The 20,224-nt window shown below is 46.7% G+C and overlaps 1 protein-coding gene across 1 annotated transcript; it reads left to right on the top strand.

Annotated features, from left to right (window-relative positions):
- The first annotated feature begins 733 nt into the window (after positions 1–733).
- Positions 734–19,679, top strand: LOC144681453 (cytochrome b-c1 complex subunit 1, mitochondrial-like). The gene is made up of 12 exons (XM_078543040.1): positions 734–869; positions 1,524–1,610; positions 2,505–2,634; positions 3,688–3,886; positions 8,057–8,136; positions 8,917–9,032; positions 10,459–10,602; positions 14,197–14,357; positions 14,911–14,996; positions 15,332–15,420; positions 18,531–18,606; positions 19,403–19,679. The coding sequence occupies exons 2-12, from the start codon at positions 1,599–1,601 to the stop codon at positions 19,465–19,467; spliced, it is 1,158 nt and encodes a 385-aa protein (XP_078399166.1). The 5' UTR covers positions 734–869; positions 1,524–1,598; the 3' UTR covers positions 19,468–19,679.
- Positions 19,680–20,224: the final 545 nt, after the last annotated feature.

A 20,224-nucleotide genomic window follows, 5' to 3' on the forward strand; every position in this document is an offset into this window, starting at 1 on the left:
CAGCAGCAACAGAATTGTACTCGAACACAATCTGTAACCTCATGGCCCAGCATTTCCCCCACTCTACCATTACCATCAAGCCAGGGGATCAACCCTGGTTTAATGAAGAGTGCAGGAGGGGATGCCAGGAGCAGCACCAGGCTTACCTAAAAATGAGATGTCAACCTGGTGAAGCTATAACACAGGACTACTTGCATGCAAAACAACATAAGCAACAAGTGATAGACAGAGCTAAGCGATCCCACAACCAACGGATGAGATCTAAGCTCTGCAGTCCTGCCACATCCAGTTGTGAATGGTGATGGTCAATTAAACAACTCACTGGAGGAGGAGGCTCCACAAATATCCCCATCCTCAATGATGGGGTAGCCCAGTACATCAGTGCAAAAGATAAGGCTGAAGCATTTGCTACAATCTTCAGCCATAAGTGCCGAGTGGATGAACCATCTCGGCCTCCTCCGCAGGTCCCCAGCATCACAGGTGCCCGTCTTCAGCCAATTCGATTCACTCCAGTTGATATCAAGAAACGGCTGAAGGCACTGAATACTGCAAAGGCTATGGGCCTTGACAATATTCCGGCAATAGTGCTGGGGGAGCGGGGGACCCGGAATGGGTAGGTGAGTCTGTATTGGGTGACTGGGTGTCTCAGGGTGGGGTGGTAAGTCTATCGGGGGAGTTGTGGGGGTAAGTCCATGCCGAGCTCACTGCTGTGTCTTTCCCCTGCTTAGCCGACACTGCTTGGAGCCAAGCGTTTTCAGAGCGCCGTGTCCTATGCTGAAGCCATCACAAATATTCCAGAGACCAAGCTCTCAACACTGGACAACGGGGTGCGAGTTGCCACAGACGAGTCTGATCATCCCACATGCACGGTGAGTGGTTACTGCTGTTCCATCCTTCAGTATCGCCTCTTCAAAGCACTGCACTTTGCTGAATGCTGGTCCTCAGGGGAGGAGGGGAAGGTGATATTCCTCTGTGTAGGGGGTGGGGTGTCGATGTTATTCCTCTGTTGGGGGGTGGATGGGTGGGGGGAGGTCAACCAACCTGCCTCTAGCACCTCAAAGTTAAACTTGATTTGTTTGTGTATCTACAGCATTTTTTCCTCTTTTCTGGACAATCTTTCCCTCTCCTTTCTTCAAGCTCCATATGCTCCTGCCACCCTCCCATCCCTCTCCCAAATGGCCAGTTTTTTTGAGAGAGTTCGGACATTGAATCTCAATGAGCTGTTTGGCTGTGGAGGGCATCGCAGCTGACTGACAGATGCTGACTTCACTCAAGACCCGTGCACTGCTGTGTTTTAGTAGCTGCTGTTGGGCAGTGAGCTGGAGTCTGAATTATCCTCTTGGCCCAGAGGCCCTGTGATCAGCTAGTTCAGCCCCAGTTTTCAATGTTTCTGTGGCCAGCAGCACTGTGCATCCTCACTGCAGCTTCTGAGCTCAACAGAGTAGATGGTGCTCCGTGTGTCATGGCGAGGCCCAGCATTGCTGTTTCTGAATGGCTCCTCTGACTCTGCTCTCCTTGTCTAGGTCGGCGTGTGGATTGAGGCCGGCAGTCGATACGAGAACCAGAAAAATAACGGAGTTTCTAACTTTCTGGAACATATGGTCCTGAAGGTACGGCTACAGGAAGGGGGGGCGCAGGGGGCACTGGGTCCGAGCACCCCTGTGTGTGTGTGGGGGGGGTCCGAGCCCCTCTGTGTGTTTGGGGGGGAGGGGTCCGAGCCCCGCTGTGTGTGGGGGGGGGGTCCGAGCCCCTCTGTGTGTTTGGGGGGGGGGGTCCGAGCGCCCACTGGGGGTGGGGGGGGGGGGAGGTAGCGGGGTCTGCGTGTCCCCTGTGTCTGTGAGGGGCCAGGTTCTGAGTGCCCTGCAACATGACACTTCAGAGTGAAACGTTAGCGCTCTTACTGTCTCCCCTGATGCTGCCAGACCTGCTGAGCATTTCCAGCATTTTCTGTTTTTATTTCAGATTTCCAGCATCTGCAGCATTTTGTTTTTGTGAGCACAGTTTTGAGGTGATTGGCTCAGATGCAACATAAAAACCTTTCTTACACAGTGAGTGGTTAGGATTCGGAATGATCTGCCTGGTAGGGGGGTGGATACCGATTTCTGTCAAAGGAAATTGGATAAATACTTGAAGGAGAAAAAATACGGAGATTTTGGGGAAACAGTGTGGTGAGTGGAACTCACTGGGTTGCTCTCTGCAACCTTTGATGAGATGGATGGCCTCCTGAGCTCAGGGGTGGAGAATTGGGGCACGTGCAACAATGTTTAGCGATGTAAAGGCAAAGTACTGCGGATGCTGGAAATCTGAAATGTAAACAAAACAAGCTGGAAAAACTCAGCAGGTCTGACAGCGTCTGTGGAGAGAGAAACAGAGTTAACGTTTCGAGTCCGTATGACTCTTCCTCAGAGCCCTGTTTCGGGATGAACTGGGTGTGAGGGGGAGTATTGGTTACAATCAAATATTTTGGAAAACTGGTTTGAAATGTTAAACCTTACTGTTTTTAGGGAACCAAGGAACATCCTCGGGCAGTTTTGGAGGAGGAGGTGGAGAACCGAGGGGCCCACCTGAGTGCATACACCTCTCGAGAGCAGACTGCTTACTACATGAAGTCATTGGCCAAGGATTTACCAAAAGGTGCTGAATATTCCAACAGTAATTTTGTGGATAAACTGAATATTTATTTTGTGCTTTTATTTGTAACCAGGCTTTGCATTAACACAAACTCAATTTCCTTTGCCAAAAGCTGGAGGGAATATTTAGCACAGAGTCTTGCAGCACAGGCGGCCATTTGGCCCATTGTGCCTATGCTAGTTCTTTGAAAGAGCCATTCATTTAGCTCCTTTCCCACAGCCTTTCGCTGTATTTAATTGTGTGAATCACAATTAAGCATTTTAACGTGTGACATTTTGCCCGAGATTCATTTGAAACATACAGAATTTAACAGAACTTTGGGTGGTCGAATGCAGCACCAGCAGATAACTGAACTTCCTAGTTGTAACTCCCAGCCTACGGGAGCTTACTGGCTGGTCTCAGTAGGTTTACAGTGCTGGCCTTATTCCTTAGGTCAGTGGGTCCCCAGTATTGACCTTAACCCATAGGTCAGTGGGTCCAGGTCCCCTGGGATAAGATCCTCTGTCTGTAAAAATCTTGATGAAAATGTGAGAGGGAGAATTGGGCTCAGCCGTTACTCCCCCACCAATTGGTTGAAAGGATTGGTGGTAAACATTGTATTAAATTTATATTTATGCATTTGTCATTGGTGAGATTGAGACAGGGAGGGGGTCTGGTTACAATGGAAACTCTAACCCTGCCACATGTGAACAGTGAATAAAGAGGGGGAAGGGCAAATGTCACTTGCAGAAAAGAGTTTATCCATCCGTGAATGTCTTGATGGCACTCTGCTGATTACTGCCCTGTTAAATATGTCTCACAGCTAGTTACTGCGTTAAACTGATCAAGCTCTGCTAGTTACTGCCCCAATTAAACTGGTCTTTCACACCAGTTACTGCCAGATTAACTGGTCAAATTCTGCTAGTTAGTGCCCTATTAAACTGGTGTCACAGCTAGTTAATGTCTCTATTAAGTTGCTCATACTATGCTAGTTACTGCCTCTTGTAAACTGGTTGCACACTGCTGGTTAAACAACTCACGCAGGGCATGTTAAACTGATGCATTTCCCTTTCACAGCTATGGAACTTGTTGGTGATCTGATACAGAACAGTTCACTATCAGAACCTGAACTGGAACATGGACGCAAGCTGATCCTGCAGGAGATGCAGGAGATGGACGGGAACCTGGGGGAGGTGGTCTTTGATTATCTTCATGCCGCTGCCTTCCAGGGTACACCCCTTGGTTACACAGTGATGGGGCCCACTGAGAACGTCAAGTGAGTGGGTGGTTTATATTTTGGTTTTTTTTGAGAGCATTGCTGACAAGACCAGCATTTGTTGTCCATTCCTAATTGCCGTAGAGAAATTGGTTATTTATTTAGTGAATGCAAATCCCTGAAGCCAAGCAATAGCCTTCTCATTTGTTGAGTTTAAGGTGATTATTCGGCACTTAGTCTGTTGAGGGGACACCCCTCGGTGATGTGCAGCATTGTTTTGTCTTTCCACAAATGCTTAAGGGTTTGTACTGAGGCACCAGAGGCCCTGGCCTGTCCTGGACTGTTTAGCAAGGATCACTCTCACCGTGGTAGTTCAAAACCTGCCATTCGACAGGTGGGGTTTATCACAAGGAACTTGTTAGTGGCTTCCCATGTTCCCCATTCTTTTTGTTTATTCAATCATGGGATAAGGGCTTCGCTGGCTGGGCCAGCATTTATTGCCCATCCCTAGCTGCCCTTGAGAGGGTGGTGGTGAGCTGCCTTCTTGAACCGCTGCAGTCCATGTGGTGTAGGTACACCCACAGTACTGTTAGGGAGGGAGTTCCAGGATTTTGACCCAGTGACAGTGAAGGAACGGTGATATATTTCCAAGTCAGGATGATGAGTGACTTGGAGGGGAACTTCCAGGTGGTGGTGTTCCCCTGTCTGCTGCCCTTGTCCTTCTAGATGGTTGTGGTCGTGGGTTTGGAAGGTGCTGCGGAGCCTTAGTGAGTTTCTCTGCAGTGCATCTTGTAGATGGTACACACTGCTGCTACTGTGCATCGGTGGTGGAGGAAGTGAGTGTTTGTGGGTGTGGTGCCAATCAAGTGGGCAGATTTGCCCTGGATGTTGTCAAGCTTCTTGTGTGTTGTTGGAGTTGCGCTCATCCAGGCAAGTGGAGAGTATTCCATCACACTCCTGACTTGTGCCTTGTAGATGGTGGACTTTGGGGAGTTAGGAGGTGAGTTACTTGCTGCAGGATTCCCAGCATCTGACCCGCTCTTGCAGCCACAAGTATTTATATGGCTAGTCCAGTTCAGTTTCTGGTCAATGGTAACCCCCAGGATGATTAGATTCTCTCTTGTCAGAGATGGTCATTACCTGACACTTGTGTGGCACGAATGTTACTTGCCACTTGTCAGCCCAAGCCTGGATATTGTCCCGGTCTTGCTGCATTTGGACATGGACTGCTTCAGTACCTGAGGAGTCGCGAATGGTGCTGAACATTGTGCAATCATCAGTGAACATCCCCAGTTCTGATCTTATGATGGAAGGAGGAAGGTCATTGATGAAGCAGCTGAAGATGGTTGGGCCTAGGACACTACCCTGAGGAACTCCTGCAGTGATGTCCTGGAGCTGAGATGGCTGACCTCCAACAACCACAACCATCTTCCTTTGTGTTAGTATGACTGCAACCAGTGGAGAGTTGTCCCCCTGATCCCCATTGACTCTAGTTTTGCTAGGGCTCCTTGATGCCACACTCTGTCAAATGCTGAATTGACATCAAGGGCAGTCGCTTTCATCTCATGTTGCTGGTTGATCTTGCTCAGCAAGGTAGCTCCATATGGAGCAGCGAGATGGAAGGCAGGCAGTAGGTAGGTTGAACAGGTCATCATGGAGTGGTAAGTGAGGTGCAGCAAAGGTCAAAACCACAAACAACTAACCTTTGTTGTTTTCTTCAGTTGTTCCCATCAGTACAAAGTCCTATCTGAGTCATTCCCAAGTATGTTGAATTGGGATCTTGCTTTAGTCTCTGGACTTCCATATAGATCTGCAATTCTTATAGGCTCTGGCATTGTGAAGGTGAAATACACTGGATGGGATTTTAAGTGGTGGTGAGCTGCCTTCTTGAACCGCTGCAGTCCATGTGGTGTAGGTACACTCACAGTGCTGTTAGGGAGGGAGTTCCAGGATTTTGACCCAGCGACAGTGAAGGAACGGTGATATATTTCCAAGTCAGGATGGTGAGTAACTTGGGGAGGAACTTCCAGGTGGTGGTGTTCCCATCTATCTGCTGCCCTTGTCCTTCTAGGTGGTTGTGTGTTTGGAAGGTGCTGTGTAAGGAGCCTTGGTGAATTCCTGCAGTGCATCTTGTAGATGGTACACACTGCTGCTATTGTGTGTCGGTGGTGGAGGGAGTGAATGTTTAAAGTGGACCAATCTATCATAATTTAAATAATTCTCTGCCATTCTGTTTTTCCGACCAAAGTGGATAACTTCACACTTATCCATGTTAAACTGCATCTGCCATGTATTTGCCCACTCACTCAATTTGTCTAAATCACCTTGAAGCCTTTACATCCTCCTCACCACTCACATTCCCAGCTAGTTTTGTGTTGTCAGAAAACGTGGAAATATTACATTTGGTTCCCTCATCCAAATCATTGATATATATTGTGAATAGCTGGGGCCCAAGCACTGATCCTTGCGCACCCCACTAGTCACCGCCTGCCACTCCGAAAAAGACCCATTTATTCCTACTCTCTGTTTCCAGTCTACTAACCAATTCTCAATCCATGTCAATATATTACTCCCAATCCCATGTGCTTTAATTTTGCACACTAACCTCTTAGTGGGAAAGGTATTAAAGACGTTATAGCAGGGCACATGGAAAAATTCAAGGTAATCGGGCAGAGTCAACATGGTTTTGTGAAAAGGAAATGATGTTTAACTAATTTATTGGAGTTATTTGAAGGAGTCACACGCTGTAGATAAAGGGGAACTGGTGGATGTACTGTACTTAGATTTCCAGAAGGCATTTGCTGCATGAAAGATAGTTGCAGAAAGTTAGAGCTCATGGTATAGGGGTACCATATTGGCATAGATAGAAGATTGGCTCACTAACAGGAAACAGGGTAGGCATATAAGGGTCTTTTCTGGTTGACAGGATGTAATGAGTGGTGTGCCACAGGGATCAGTGCTGCGGCCTCAACTTTTTACAATCGATATAAATGACTTGGATGAAGGGACCAAAGGTGTGGCTGCGAAATTGCTGATGACACAATGATAGGTAGGAAATAAGGTGTGTAGAGTACATAGAGGCTACAAAGGGATCTGGATAGGTTAAGTGAGTGGGCAAAGATCTGGCATAAGAGTATAATGTGGGAAAATGTGAAATTTTTAAAAAAATTATTATTTGTTCATGATATGTGGGCATTGCTAGGCCAGCATTTATTGCCCACCCCTAATTTCCCATGTTTAGAAGGAATTTAAGAGTCAACCACATTGCTGAGGTCTGGAGTCACATGTAGGCCAGACCAGGCAAGGACAGCAGATTGACACTCACTCCAAATTTGCAAACCTCATGCAAGCTTTTCTGTTTCTCAGTCACTCTCTCTCCAGTTTTCTTTCCTGATGGTGTTGATACTCCCATGCCCTGGCCATTCTCCACATGTGATGCCAGATGATGAGCATCGCATGCTTTCATTAATATTTAGTTATATGTAGCACATTGTTTTTCAGTGCATGGTCCCTTTAAATGGTTTTGGATAACTGTACACCCGTGTAACTTAGCGGGAACATTGGCCGGCAAGCTGTTCAACGAGGGAGTACCACAGCCTGAACCTGTCCTTGTCCAATGCCCAGTTGCAGCTTCCAGTAAGGGTGACTAGATTGAGGTGAGGGACTGGACTGCTGTGTGACTGTCTTTCTAACACACGGCAGTGAGGCCATGTAAGCATTCCTACTGTCTTGTGTAGGCACAGGAGTGTCGTGATTTTGGTTCTGATTTTGTAAACCAGAAATGGTAAATTTAGATCAAATTGTGACAGTTTATGAGGTTTATTTCGACAACGTCAAAACCCTAAATCTATATCACGTCTTTAATGAAGAAAAACATCCCAAGTGGCTTCACGATGACATAATCAGTCAGAAGTCCAATAACGTGGGCTGGCATACAGAAAAAAGCTGGGGAGAGGGGTAAGGGGCATTGTGGAAACGTTTCATGCACGGTTGATAAAGGTGCTGGACATTTATCATATGGGGAGAAAAGGCAATGATCCTGTTTAATCAGTACAAATCTGATCAAAACTAGATCTAATTTCACTCTTTGGCACAAACCTGGCAGTCTCTCCGGCACCTGTAGCACAAACTTTTTGCCAAATTGAAGTTCTGGTGTTAACCTTTGAACATTCTGATAGACACCAGATTGATTAATTCTTCTGATTAATATATTTTCTTTTTGCTGTTAAGGTCTCTGAGTCGCAGCAATCTCGAAGAGTTCATGACCAATCATTACAAAGCTCCCCGAATGGTCGTGGCTGCTTCAGGAGGTGAGAAATGATGGGCTGTGACCTCAGCTGGAGTTTAGTTTCCAATCCTGTGCACCAGAATTTAGGGGAGACATCAAGATGTTGGGGAGGGTACAAAGGAGATTTACTAGGATAGTATCAAAGATGAGAATTTCGGTAATGGAGAGACTGGAAAGCTGAGGTTGCTCTCCTTAGAGCAGAGAAGGTTAAAGCAGGATTTAAGAGGGGTGTTCAAAATCACGAAGGATTTTGATGGAGTAAATAAAGAACTCTCTAATGGTAGAAAGGTTGGTAACCAGAGGACACAGGTTTAAGGTAAATTGACAAAAAATCAAAAACTAGAATACATTTTACACAGCAATTTGTTGTGATCTAGAATGCACTGCTTGAATGGGCAATGGAACCGATGTGATTGACTCTTAACTGCCCTTTGAAATGGCCTTGCCACCCTCTCAGTTCAAGAGCATTTAGGGATGGGCCACAAATACTGGCGTCGCCAGTGATGCCCACAGTCTGTGAAAGAATACATGTTTAAAAAGGTAACTTTCGAAAGGAGAAATGGTTAAATATGTGAAGGGGAACATTTGTAGGGATATGGGGAAAGACATGGGGGACTGGGAATAATTGGATATCTCAGAGCTGGTACAGACAAGATGGGTTGAATGGCCTCCTGTGTTGTATCATTCTATGATTTGTAATTACAATGTAAAGTGAAGAAATTACAAGGCTTCAGGGGTAATTTCAGTGTTTGTGGTGTAATTACAGTGTAGGCTCTGTTTTATTTCCACCTCCCACCCCCAGGTATTCACCATGACGAGGTGATGGGGTTGGCTAGCAAGCACTTTGGAGGAGTTTCCTTCAAGTACGAGAATGATGTGGTCCCTGTGCTGGCTCCTTGCCGCTTCACTGGAAGTCAGGTCAGTTTCGGCCAGTCCTGTGGTGTCACTAACCAGTCGGTCTACCCTCCCATCTGCCTGTTGGTCACTTCTCCTGTTCCCTGCCTCGACCGGTACTGAACCTGGAACAGAAAGATCCCAGTTTCCATCTCCATACTGTACCGCGTTCGCTGATTTAAGCAGAGGCAACAGTTGGGGCATTACATTGGACTGTTGCCTTGGTTGGAAACACCAGCTAGAGAAAGGGAATGCAGTTTGAGACACAGGCCTGCAGGATCAGATTGAGAATAAGGTGGAAGCCCCATTATTGGAGATGAGATCCCTGGGGGAGGGGTGAGGAAGGTAGCTTCAGGCTCCCAATCAGGAAAGGAAATTGGACCCAGAACCTTGAAATGTAATTTGTTCATGGGGTGTGGGTGTCGCTGGGCACACCAGCATTTATTACCCATCCCTAATTGCCCTTGAGAAGGTGATGATGAGCTGCCTTCTTGAACCGCTGCAGTCCCTGTGGTGCAGGTACACCCACAGTGCTGTTAAGAAATAGGAGAATGGAAATGTGTGCAGAAAAGGAAGAACTGGGATTGGTTACTGGGGAGAGGGTGGAGGGTCGGGATTGGCTACTGGGGAGAGGGTGGAGGGTCGGGATTGGCTACTGGGGAGAGGGTGGAGGGTCGGGATTGGTTACTGGGGAGCGGGCGAAGGGCCAGGATTGGCTACTGGGGAGAGGGTGGAGGGTCGGGATTGGTTACGAAGGAGCGGGTGAGGGGCTGTGATTCACTACTAGGGAGCAGGCGAGAGGCTAGAATTGCTACTGGGGAGCGGCCAAGGGGCCGGGGTTGGCTACTGGGGGGGGGGGGGAGCTGGGATTGGCTACTGGGGAAGGGTCAAGGGGTTGGGATTGGCTACTGGGGAGTGGCTGAGGTGCCGGGATTGGCGACTGGGGCGGGGGGGGGTGCGTGAAGCCGGGATTGGCGACTGGGGGGGAAGCGAGTCCAATTATTCTAGGAAGAGCTTTAAGGGAATTAATATTTGAAGCTGTAATGAGTTAGAGATTGAAACAAATTCTAGAACCAGTGAGACTGGCTTCAGCTGAAGATGTAATGAGAGCATTGGTTTATCAGCGTTACACAGAACCTGGGGAATGTGTGGAATGGACTGGCCAAGCTGCTGGGATTGAGGCTGATATACAGGCAGACAGTGGGCGCTTGAAGTTTTTCATTCCTTGGGTGTGCATGGTCACTTCCACAACTGCAAGTTCCAAAATCTCACCCCTGGTCGTCATCCAGTGCTTTCTGTACATTGGTGGACTTTGGGTGAGACAAAATAGGCCTCACTGATCCACACAGTTAAATACCTACGATCACCCTGGCAGCAGCCAGTGGCTTCAGTGGGTGGGATTGAAAACTCTTTTTGTTGTGAGGTTGAACACCCCCCTTCTTGATTTCAGATTCTTGTGCGGGATGATGCTATGCCATTAGCACACATTGCCATTGCTGTGGAGGGAGTTGGATCGTCCAATCCTGACATGGTCCCTCTCTCGGTTGCCAGCACACTCATCGGAAGCTGGGACCGCACGTACGGGGGAGGGGCGGTGAGTAGCTGTGTATAAATGAAGAAGTGGGAGCTTCCTCTGTTCCTGGAGCAGCAGCAGGAGGGACTCTGAGACCCAAAGACAGGCCCTCATCATATAAGAACCAGGAGCAGGAGTAGGCAATTCAGCCCCTTGAGCCTGCCCCGCCATTCATTACCATCATGGCTGATGTCATTCCAGCCTCAACCCCAATTTCCCGCCCTCTCCCCATAACCTTTCAACCCGTTACTAATTAAAAACCTGTCTATCTCCTCAACTTTATTCAGCATCCCGGCATCCACTGCACTCTGAGGTAGTGAATTCCACAGATTCCCGACCCTTTGAGAAAAGTAATTCCTCCTCATCTCTGACTTAAATCTACCACCCCTTAGCCTAAAACTATGGCCTCATGTTCCAGAATGCCCCACGTCTACTTTGTCTATCCCCTTTAGCATCTTATATACCTCAACTAGATCTCCTCTCATCCTTCTAAACTCTAGCCAGTATAGGCCTAAACTGCTCAAACTCTCCTCATAAGATTCTCTGGAATCAATCTAGTGAACCTCCTCTGAACCGCCTCCAGTGCAACTACATCCTTCCTCAAGTAAGGGGACCAAAACTCTGCACAGTACTCCAGGTGCGGTCTCACCAATGCCTTGTACAGTTGCAACAACACTTCCCTATTTTTATACTCTATTCCTTTAGCAATAAATGCCAAAATTCCATTTGCCTTCCTTACTACCTGCTGTACCTGTGTACTGGCTTTCAACGATTCATGCACGAGGACACCCAGATCCCTCTACACTGAAGCATTCTGAAGTTTCTCTCCATTTAAATAATAAGTCGCCTTTTTATTCTTCCGACCAAAATGGATAACCTCACACTTATCCACGTTAAACTCCATCTGCCAAATTTTGGCCCATTCACCTAACCTGTCCATATCCATTTGTAAATTTCTTATTTCTTCATTGCAACTTACTTTCCCACCTATTTTGGTGTCATCTGCAAATTTAACTATAGTATCTTCTATCCCTGAATCCAAGTCATTAATATAGATTGTAAATAGTTGGGGCCCAAGGACCGAACCCTGTGGCACCCCACTAGTTGCAGCTTGCCATCCAGAAAAAGACCCATTTATTCTGATTCTCTGCTTTCTGTTGGTTAGCCAATCCTCTATCCAAGCTAATATATTACCCCTAACTCTGTGTGATCTTATCTTGTGTATTAATCTTTTGTGCGGCACCTTATTAAAGGCCTTCTGGAAATCCAGACATACTACATCTACAGGATCCCCATTAACCACTTTGCTTGTCACATCTTCAAAGAACTCTGGCAAATTAGTCAAACACGATTTACTCTTCATAAAGCCATGCTGACTCCGATGGATTGCATTTTGACTTTCCAAATGCCCCATTACTACTTCCTTAATAATGGATTCCAACAATTTCCCAATGGCAGACGTTAAACTAACTGGTCTATAGTTTCCTACATCCTGCATCCCCCCCTTTTTGAGTAAGGGCGTTATATTAGCATTTTTCCAATCCACTGGAACCTTTCCAGAATCCAGGGAATTTTGGAATATTATAGCCAATGCATCCACTATCTCCGCTGCCACTTCCTTTAAGACCCTGGGATGTAGACCATCAGGTCCTGGGGACTTGTCACCCTTTAATCCCAATAGTTTGCTCAGTACTTTTTCTCTAGTGATGGTGATTGTTCTAAGTTCCTCCATCTCTATACCCTCTGCACTACCTGTTACTATTGGGGTGGTACTAGTGTCCTCCACCGTGAAAACTGAGGCAAAATATTGATTAAACGTCTCTGCCATTTCTGCGTTCCCCACTATTAACTCCCCAGTCTCAGTCTCCAAGGGACCAACATTCACTTTAGCTACTCTTTCTTTTTATCTACTTGTAGAAGCTTTTGCTATCAGTTTTTACATTTCGCAGTTTTCTTTCATAATTTACCTTTGCTTCTTTTATTATTGTTTTAGTAACCTTTTGTTGATCTTTAAAAGTTTCCCAATCTTCCAGCCTGACACTGACCTTTGCAATTTGGGATGCCTTAGTTTATGCCTTTATGTTATCTTTAACTTCCTTGCTTAGCCATGGATGCTTAGCATATGGATGGTCTTGTATCCCACAAGCACTGTGTGGATGGGCGATTACTGCTATGTCTTGTCAAAAGTGAAGCAAAGGTTCCATTTTTACATTTTCATCTTTGTTTTAGAATCCTTCCATGGCCTCCACCCACCCTAGAACATAGGAGCATAGGACTTAGGAGCAGGAGGAGGCCATTCAGCCCTCTGAGCCTGCTCCGCCATTCGATAAGATCTTGGCTAATCTGGTTGCGGTCTGGGCTCCACCTTTCCTGACTGCCCCCCTTAACCCTTGACTCTTTTGTCCATCATAAATCTGTCTAACTCAGCCTTGAATAAACTCTGACCCAGCCTCAACTGCTTTCCGGAGAAGAGAATTCCACAGACTGACGACCCTCTGAGAGAAAATGTTTCTCCTCATCTCTGTCTTAAATGGGTCGAGTGAACCTTTCTAACCTCCTGTAGTCCTACAGCCCTCTCCTCTAATCCTGGCCTCTTGTGCAGCCCGAATTTAATCACTCCACCATTGGCGGCCTTGCCTTCAGTTAGTTGCCTGGACTCTCAGCTCTGGAATTCCCTCTAAACCTCTACCCCTCTCTTATATCCCAGCTCTCTTTAATTATGCTCCTTAAAACATAGCTCTTCGACTAAGCTTTTTGTCACTTGTCCCAATATTTCCTTATGTGACTGTCAAGTTTTGTTTGAAAACACTCCAATGAAGCACCTTGGGAAGTTTTACTGGATTAAAAGTGCAAAATAAATGCAAGTTTTTGAAGAGGATTATGTTGCTGAAAGGTTCTTGCAACAGACCCTGTTTGATATCTGGAGCAGTCAGGCACCCAGTACTCCAGGGCATGGTGGATGATTGACCAGCCAGCCTGGCTCACTAATGTAACCTGAGTGAGCTCTATCTAACCCCGTGCTGTACCTGTCCTGGGAGTGTTTAATGGGGACAGTGTAGAGGGAGCTTTACTCTGTATCTAACCGCGTGCTGTACCTGTCCTGGGACTGTTTGATGGGGACAGTATAGAGGGAGCTTTACTCTGTATCTAACCCCGTGCTGTACCTGTCCTGGGAGTGTTTGATGGGGACGATGTAGAGGGAGCTTTACTCTGTATCTAACCCCGTGGGACAATGTAGAGGGAGCTTTACTCTGTATCTAACCCCGTGCTGTACCTGTCCTGGGAGTGTTTGAACTGGACAGTGTAGAGGGAGCTTTACTCTGTATCTAACCCCGTGCTGTACCTGTCCTGGGAGTGTTTGATGGGGACAGTGTAGAGGGAGCTTTACTCTGTATCTAACCCCGTGCTGTACCTGTCCTGGGAGTGTTTGATGGGGACAGTGTAGAGGGAGCTTTACTCTGTATCTAACCCCGTGCTGTACCTGTCCTGGGAGTGTTTGATGGGGACAGTGTAGAGGGAGCTTTACTCTGTATCTAACCCCGTGCTGTACCTGTCCTGGGAGTGTTTGATGGGGACAATGTTCAGTGTTTATTTCTCCCTTTTTTGCCTCTGCAGAATCAGTCAAGTCGCCTGGCCCAGATTTCAGTTGAGAATAAGCTGGGTCACAGCTTCCAGTCCTTCAATACATGTTACTCTGACACGGGGCTGTGGGGGATTTACCTGGTCTGTGACGGACAGAACATTGAAGACACGGTGCACTTTGCCCAGGGAGAATGGTGCGTGTCCTGCTTCTGATACTGGTCCTGGGATGTCTGGCTCCTCCAGTCTGTCACCACTTACTGTAATCTGCTGATGAAAACATTAAAGTTATCCATTTATTCAAATTAAGCATTATAAATAAGGGAATAGAGGGAGTTAATTGCATTGAAGAATTCAAATGATGAAATACAGTCTATGCCTTGGCAGATGTGAGAGGTTTGGTCCTGTAGCACTAACTGTAGGGCTGGAGATTAAACTCGCTGGCTGATCCAGACCAGAGCGCTCTGCTTCGTGCAGTCACTGTGTTGTCTGATCTTGGCTGCCAGAGCTCTGAGAGTTCTGCAGTTGTGAGAAGGAGAAGCAGGTGAGGTTTCCTTCTGATCACTGACCGCTCACCTACGCTGCAAAGTGTAAGAGAGACTCAGATTCAAAAAAATCTCAGTCACGTCTCCACCCTGCTGGAGGAGAGAGAGAGACAGGAGTGGGGGTTGTGGAGAGAGGGTCAATGGATGGGGATGTTATGTTTTCCCATTTACGATTTGACTGTTGCTTGTTTGTGTTTCTGTTTAGGATGCATCTTTGCACGAGTGTGACTGAGAGCGAGGTGACCAGAGCCAAAAATACACTGAAGACACACTTAGTCGCACAGCTGGATGGTAAGATGAAGAGCAGCTGGGGAGGTTATGAACAACAGGAGACCATGCAGCTCCTCAGCCCCTCTTCTACCATTCATTTAGATCGTGGCTGATCTGTATCTTAACTCCATTTCCTGCCCCTGTTCCATGTCGGTTGCTACCCTTTCTCAGTCCCCCCACCGATGGGAACAGGCCCCCCGGCCCCACCAGAGGCAATGCCCACAGGCTGAGTGTACCCCAATAACAGAGGCAGAGTGATGTAGCCATAAGCCCATACTGACAGAGAGGGAGAGCAGGGAATTATGTTCAAAGCTATTGATGTGTTGGAGCTCACTAAGGCACACGTTTGTTCACAGGCACCACACCAACATGTGCAGACATCGGGCGCCAGGTCCTCAGTTATGGCCGACGAATCTCATTGGCAGAGTGGAATGCCAGGATTGATGTACGTATTGCTCAGTGATTTATGATATTGGTTCTGTGTAACTATCTGGTCTACAGCCAATTAGCAACTAATGTAAAGACTCAACTTCGAGCCCGTACCCCAGTGAGAGTCAGTGTGTGTGGAACTGTACCCCAGTGAGAGTCAGTGTGTGCGGAACTGTACCCCAGTGAGAGTCAGTCTGTGTGGAAATGTATCCCAGTGAGAGTCAGTGTGTGTGGAGCTGTACCCTAGTGAGAGTCAGTGTGTGTGGAACTGTACCCTAGTGAGAGTCAGTGTGTGCGGAACTGTACCCCAGTGAGTCAGTGTGTGTGGAACTGTACCCCAGTGAGAGTCAGTGTGTGTGGAACTGTACCCCAGTGAGAGTCAGTGTGTGTGGAACTTTACCCCAGTGAGAGTCAGTGTGTGTGGGACTGTACCCCAGTGAGAGTCAGTGTGTGTGGAACTGTACCCCAGTGAGAGTCAGTGTGTGTGGAACTGTACCCCAGTGAGAGTCAGTGTGTGTGGAACTGTACCCCAGTGAGAGTCAGTGTGTGCGGAACTGTACCAGTGAGAGTCAGTCTGTGTGGAAATGTATCCCAGTGAGAGTCAGTGTGTGTGGAGCTGTACCCTAGTGAGAGTCAGTGTGTGTGGAACTGTACCCCAGTGAGAGTCAGTGTGTGTGGGACCCGTACCCCAGTGAGAGTCAGTGTGTGTGGGACTGTACCCCAGTGAGAGTCAGTGTGTGTGGGACTGTACCCCAGTGAGAGTCAGTGTGTGTGGAACTGTACCCCAGTGAGAGTCAGTGTGTGTGGAACTGTACCCCAGTGGGAGTCAGTGTGTGCGGAACTGTACCCCAGTGAGAGTCAGTGTTTGTGGAACTGTACCCCAGTGAGAGTCAGTGTGTGCGGAAGTATACCCCAGTGAGAGTCAGTCTGTGTGGAAATGTATCCCAGTGAGAGTCAGTGTGTGTGGAGCTGTACCCTAGTGAGAGTCAGTGTGTGTGGAACTGTACCCCAGTGAGAGTCAGTGTGTGTGGGACCCATACCCCAGTGAGAGTCAGTGTGTGTGGAACTGTACCCCAGTGAGAGTCAGTGTGTGCGGAACTGTACCCCAGTGAGAGTCAGTGTGTGTGGAACTGTACCTTGGTGAGACTTGCAGATTTAGTAGAGATGAAAGTACTGCTTACCATTCACATGCTGTATATATGAATTAGGGCGGGAGTAGGCCGCTCGGCCCCTCGAGCCTTCTCTGCTATTCAGTAAGATCATGGCTGATCTGATTTTCACCTCAACTCCACATTCCCACCTACCCTGATAATCTTTCAGCCTCTTGCTTATCAGGAATCTATCTAGTTCTGCCTTAAAAATATTCAAAGACTCAACTTCCAACGCCTTTTGAGGAAGAGTTCCAAAGACACTCAACCCTCAGAGAAAAAAATTCTCATCTGTCATAAATGGATGACCCCTTATTTTTAAACAGTAACCCCTAGTTCTAGATTCTCCCACAAAGGGAAACGTCCTCTCCACATCCAGCCTGTCAAGACACAACAGGATCTTAAATGCTTCAATCAAGTCACCTCTTACTCTTCTAAACTCCAGCGGATACAAGCCTAGTCTGTCCAACCTTTCCTCATAAGACAAGCCGCCCATTCCAGGTATTAATCTAGTAAACCTTCCCTGAACTGCTTCCAACAGATTTGCATCCTTCCTTAAATAAGGAGACCAATACTGTCCGGGGTACTTCAGATGTACTTCATAACCTCCTGACTTTTGTACTCAATTCCTCTCGCAGTAAATAATATTTTTTTTTATTTGTTCATGGGATGTGGGTGTTGCTGGCTAGGCCAGCATTTATTGCTTGTTCAGGGGGCATTTAAGAGTCAGCCACATTGCTGTGGGTCTGGAGTCACATGTAGGCCAGACCAGGTAAGGACGGCAGATTTCATTCCTTAAAGGACGTTAGTGAACCAGATGGGTTTTTATGATAATCGGCAATGGTTTTGTTGTCATCATCAGACTTTTAATGAATTCAGATTCACATTCCACCAAGTGCCCTGGCCGGCTTCACACGCGGATCCCCAGAGCATTACCCTGGGTCTCTGGAATACTAGTCCAGTGGCAATACCACTACGCCATCGCCTCCCACATTCTATAGCTTTCCTAATTACTTGATGGACTTGCATACTAGCCTTTTGCAATTCATGTACTCGACACCTAAATCAATCTGCATCTCTGAGCTCTGCAATCTCTCACCATTTAGATAATAAGCTTCTTTTGTATTTTTCCTGCCAAAATGAACAATTTCACATTTTCCCACATTATACTCCATTTGCAGGTCTTTGTCCACTCACTTAACCTGTTTGTAGCCTCCTTATGTCCTCTTCGCAACTTAAATTCCTACCTATCTTTGTGTCGTCAGCAAATTTAGCAACCATACCTTCGGTCCCTTCATCCAAGTCATTTATATAAATTGTAAAAAGTTGAGGCCCCAGCACTGATCCCTGTGGTGCATCACTCATTACATCCTGCCAACCTGAAAAGGATCTATTTATGCCAACTCTCTGCTTCCTGCAAGCCAGCCAATCTTCTATCCATGCTAATACGTCACCCCCTACACCATGAGCTTTTATTTTCCACAATAACCTTTGATGTGGCACCTTATCAAATGCCTTCTGGAAATCTAAGTACAGAACATCCATCAGTTCCCCTTTATCCACAGCACATGTTACTTCTTCAAAGAAGTCCAATAAATTAGTTAAACATGATTGCCCCTTTCACAAAACCATGTTGACTCTGTCTGACTGCCTTGAATTTTTCTAAGTGCCCTGCTATTAATAATAGCTTCTAACATTTTCCCTTTGACAGATGTTAGGCCAGCTGGCCTGTAGTTTCCTGCTTTCTGTCTCCCTCCCTTTTTGAATAAAGGAGTTACATTCACTATTTTCCAATCTAATGGAGCCTTTCACGAATTTAGGGAATATTGGGAAATGAACTATCTCACTAGCCACTTCTTTTAAGACCCTAGGATTAAGTCCATCGGAACCTGGGGACCTGTCAGCCCACAGTTGTCTCCTCATTGCCATCCCGTTTTATACTGTATAACTGTGCTTTGTGCATTGTTTCCTGGCATAGGCCGTTGATGCCCAGACGTTGCGTGATGTTTGTAGCCGCTATATCTACGACAAGTGTCCCGCAATTGCTGCAGTCGGTAAGTTAAATCCTTTTCATTGAGCAGCCACAGTTCACTGCCTGTATGCTTTAGTGTCTGCATATTTTGGGCTATTTGAGGTGAGGTGAGGGGCCAAGGCCTCAGCGCAGAATAGTCACAAGGTTGAATGACAAAGGGTAGGTGTTAAAGCCATAGGAACAGATTGGAGAGGAGCAGCAATTATAATGCAGAGATGGAAGATCCTGAGATCCAAGGTGTGGTATAGGGAGGGTATGGGAGAGTGTCGCTGTTCAGATTCCCTGTATCCAGGACTTGCTGCATTCCCATGGCTCTGTTTCAGGATTATTTATTGAGTTTGTTTTTACTTTGAATGTATGGGGCGATGGTTATTGGAGATGGTCATTGCCTGGCACTTCTGTTGTGTGAATGTTTCTTGCCTAAGGCTGCATATTGTCCAGGTCTTGCTGCATTTGGACATAGACTTCTTCAGTATCTGAGGAGTCGCAAATGGTGCTGAACATTGTGCTATCGTCAGCGAACATCCCCACTTCTGACCTTATGATGGAGGGAAGATCATTGATGCAGCAGCTGAAGATGGTTGGACCTAGGACACTACCCTGAGGAACTCCCTCAGCGATGTCCTGGAGCTGAGATGTGTCCTAGGACACATGTAGCACTCATAGAGATGCCAAGTTCTTTGAGTGTCTTTATAATTAGAATTAGAGAACGATGCAGCACAGCAGAGACAAGCCTGGGTCTCCAATATTTCACAGCACTCATATTGACACTTCCATCTCTGCCATTCATTGACTGATGTTTTCTGTCTCTCTGGTAGGTCCAATTGAGCAGTTACCAGATTATAACAGGATCCGGAGTGCCATGTACTGGCTGCGTCTGTGAGCCAGGTGCTGAAACGAAGGTGATTGGGGTATTCCTGCTTTGAATCCTGTGTCTCAGCAGATGTTTTGTATCATTGGTTTTGTGCTGTAAATTTGAAATGGTGGAGAACATTTGAAATGTAGGAGACTCTGATAAAACTGAGACTTTATAACTCAACTGTACAGAACATATATAATTAAAAGTTCAATTAAAGCTGCCTGTCTCACTGAAAACCTGGTTGTGATACATTCACTGCAGCAGAATTCATTAGCCCAGCTTGATTTGTTCACTGGCAGTACTGTGGAATTAAATTGGTGCATCTTTGTGTAGGCGTTTAACAGAGGCTGGAGGGGGGAGCTTCATTGAATGATGAGACACGGACCCTGAGTGCTGTGGGACTAAGAGGGTCCCTCACTCTGCAATTTCCACTCAGCCTCAGCAGTGAGATTATGTCCTTTCTTCAATGCAGAGACCAACACTGTACACAGTACTCCAGATGTGGTCTCACCAATGCCCTGTACAGCTGTAGCAAAACTTCCCTACTTTTATATTCCTTTCCTCTTGCAATAAACAACATTCCATTTGTCTTCCTAATCACTTGCTGTACCTGCATACTAACTTTTTGTGATTCATGCACCAGGACCACCCAGATCCCTCTGTACCTCAGAGTTCCACAATCTCTCTCCAATTAAATAATTTGCTGCTTTTCTATTCTTCCTGCCAAAGTGGAGAAGTTCACATTTTCCCACATTATATCAGCCAAATTTTTGCCCACTCA

This window comes from Cetorhinus maximus, chromosome 6 (assembly GCF_964194155.1).
Source record: "Cetorhinus maximus chromosome 6, sCetMax3.hap1.1, whole genome shotgun sequence".
Lineage (NCBI taxonomy): Eukaryota > Metazoa > Chordata > Chondrichthyes > Lamniformes > Cetorhinidae > Cetorhinus > Cetorhinus maximus.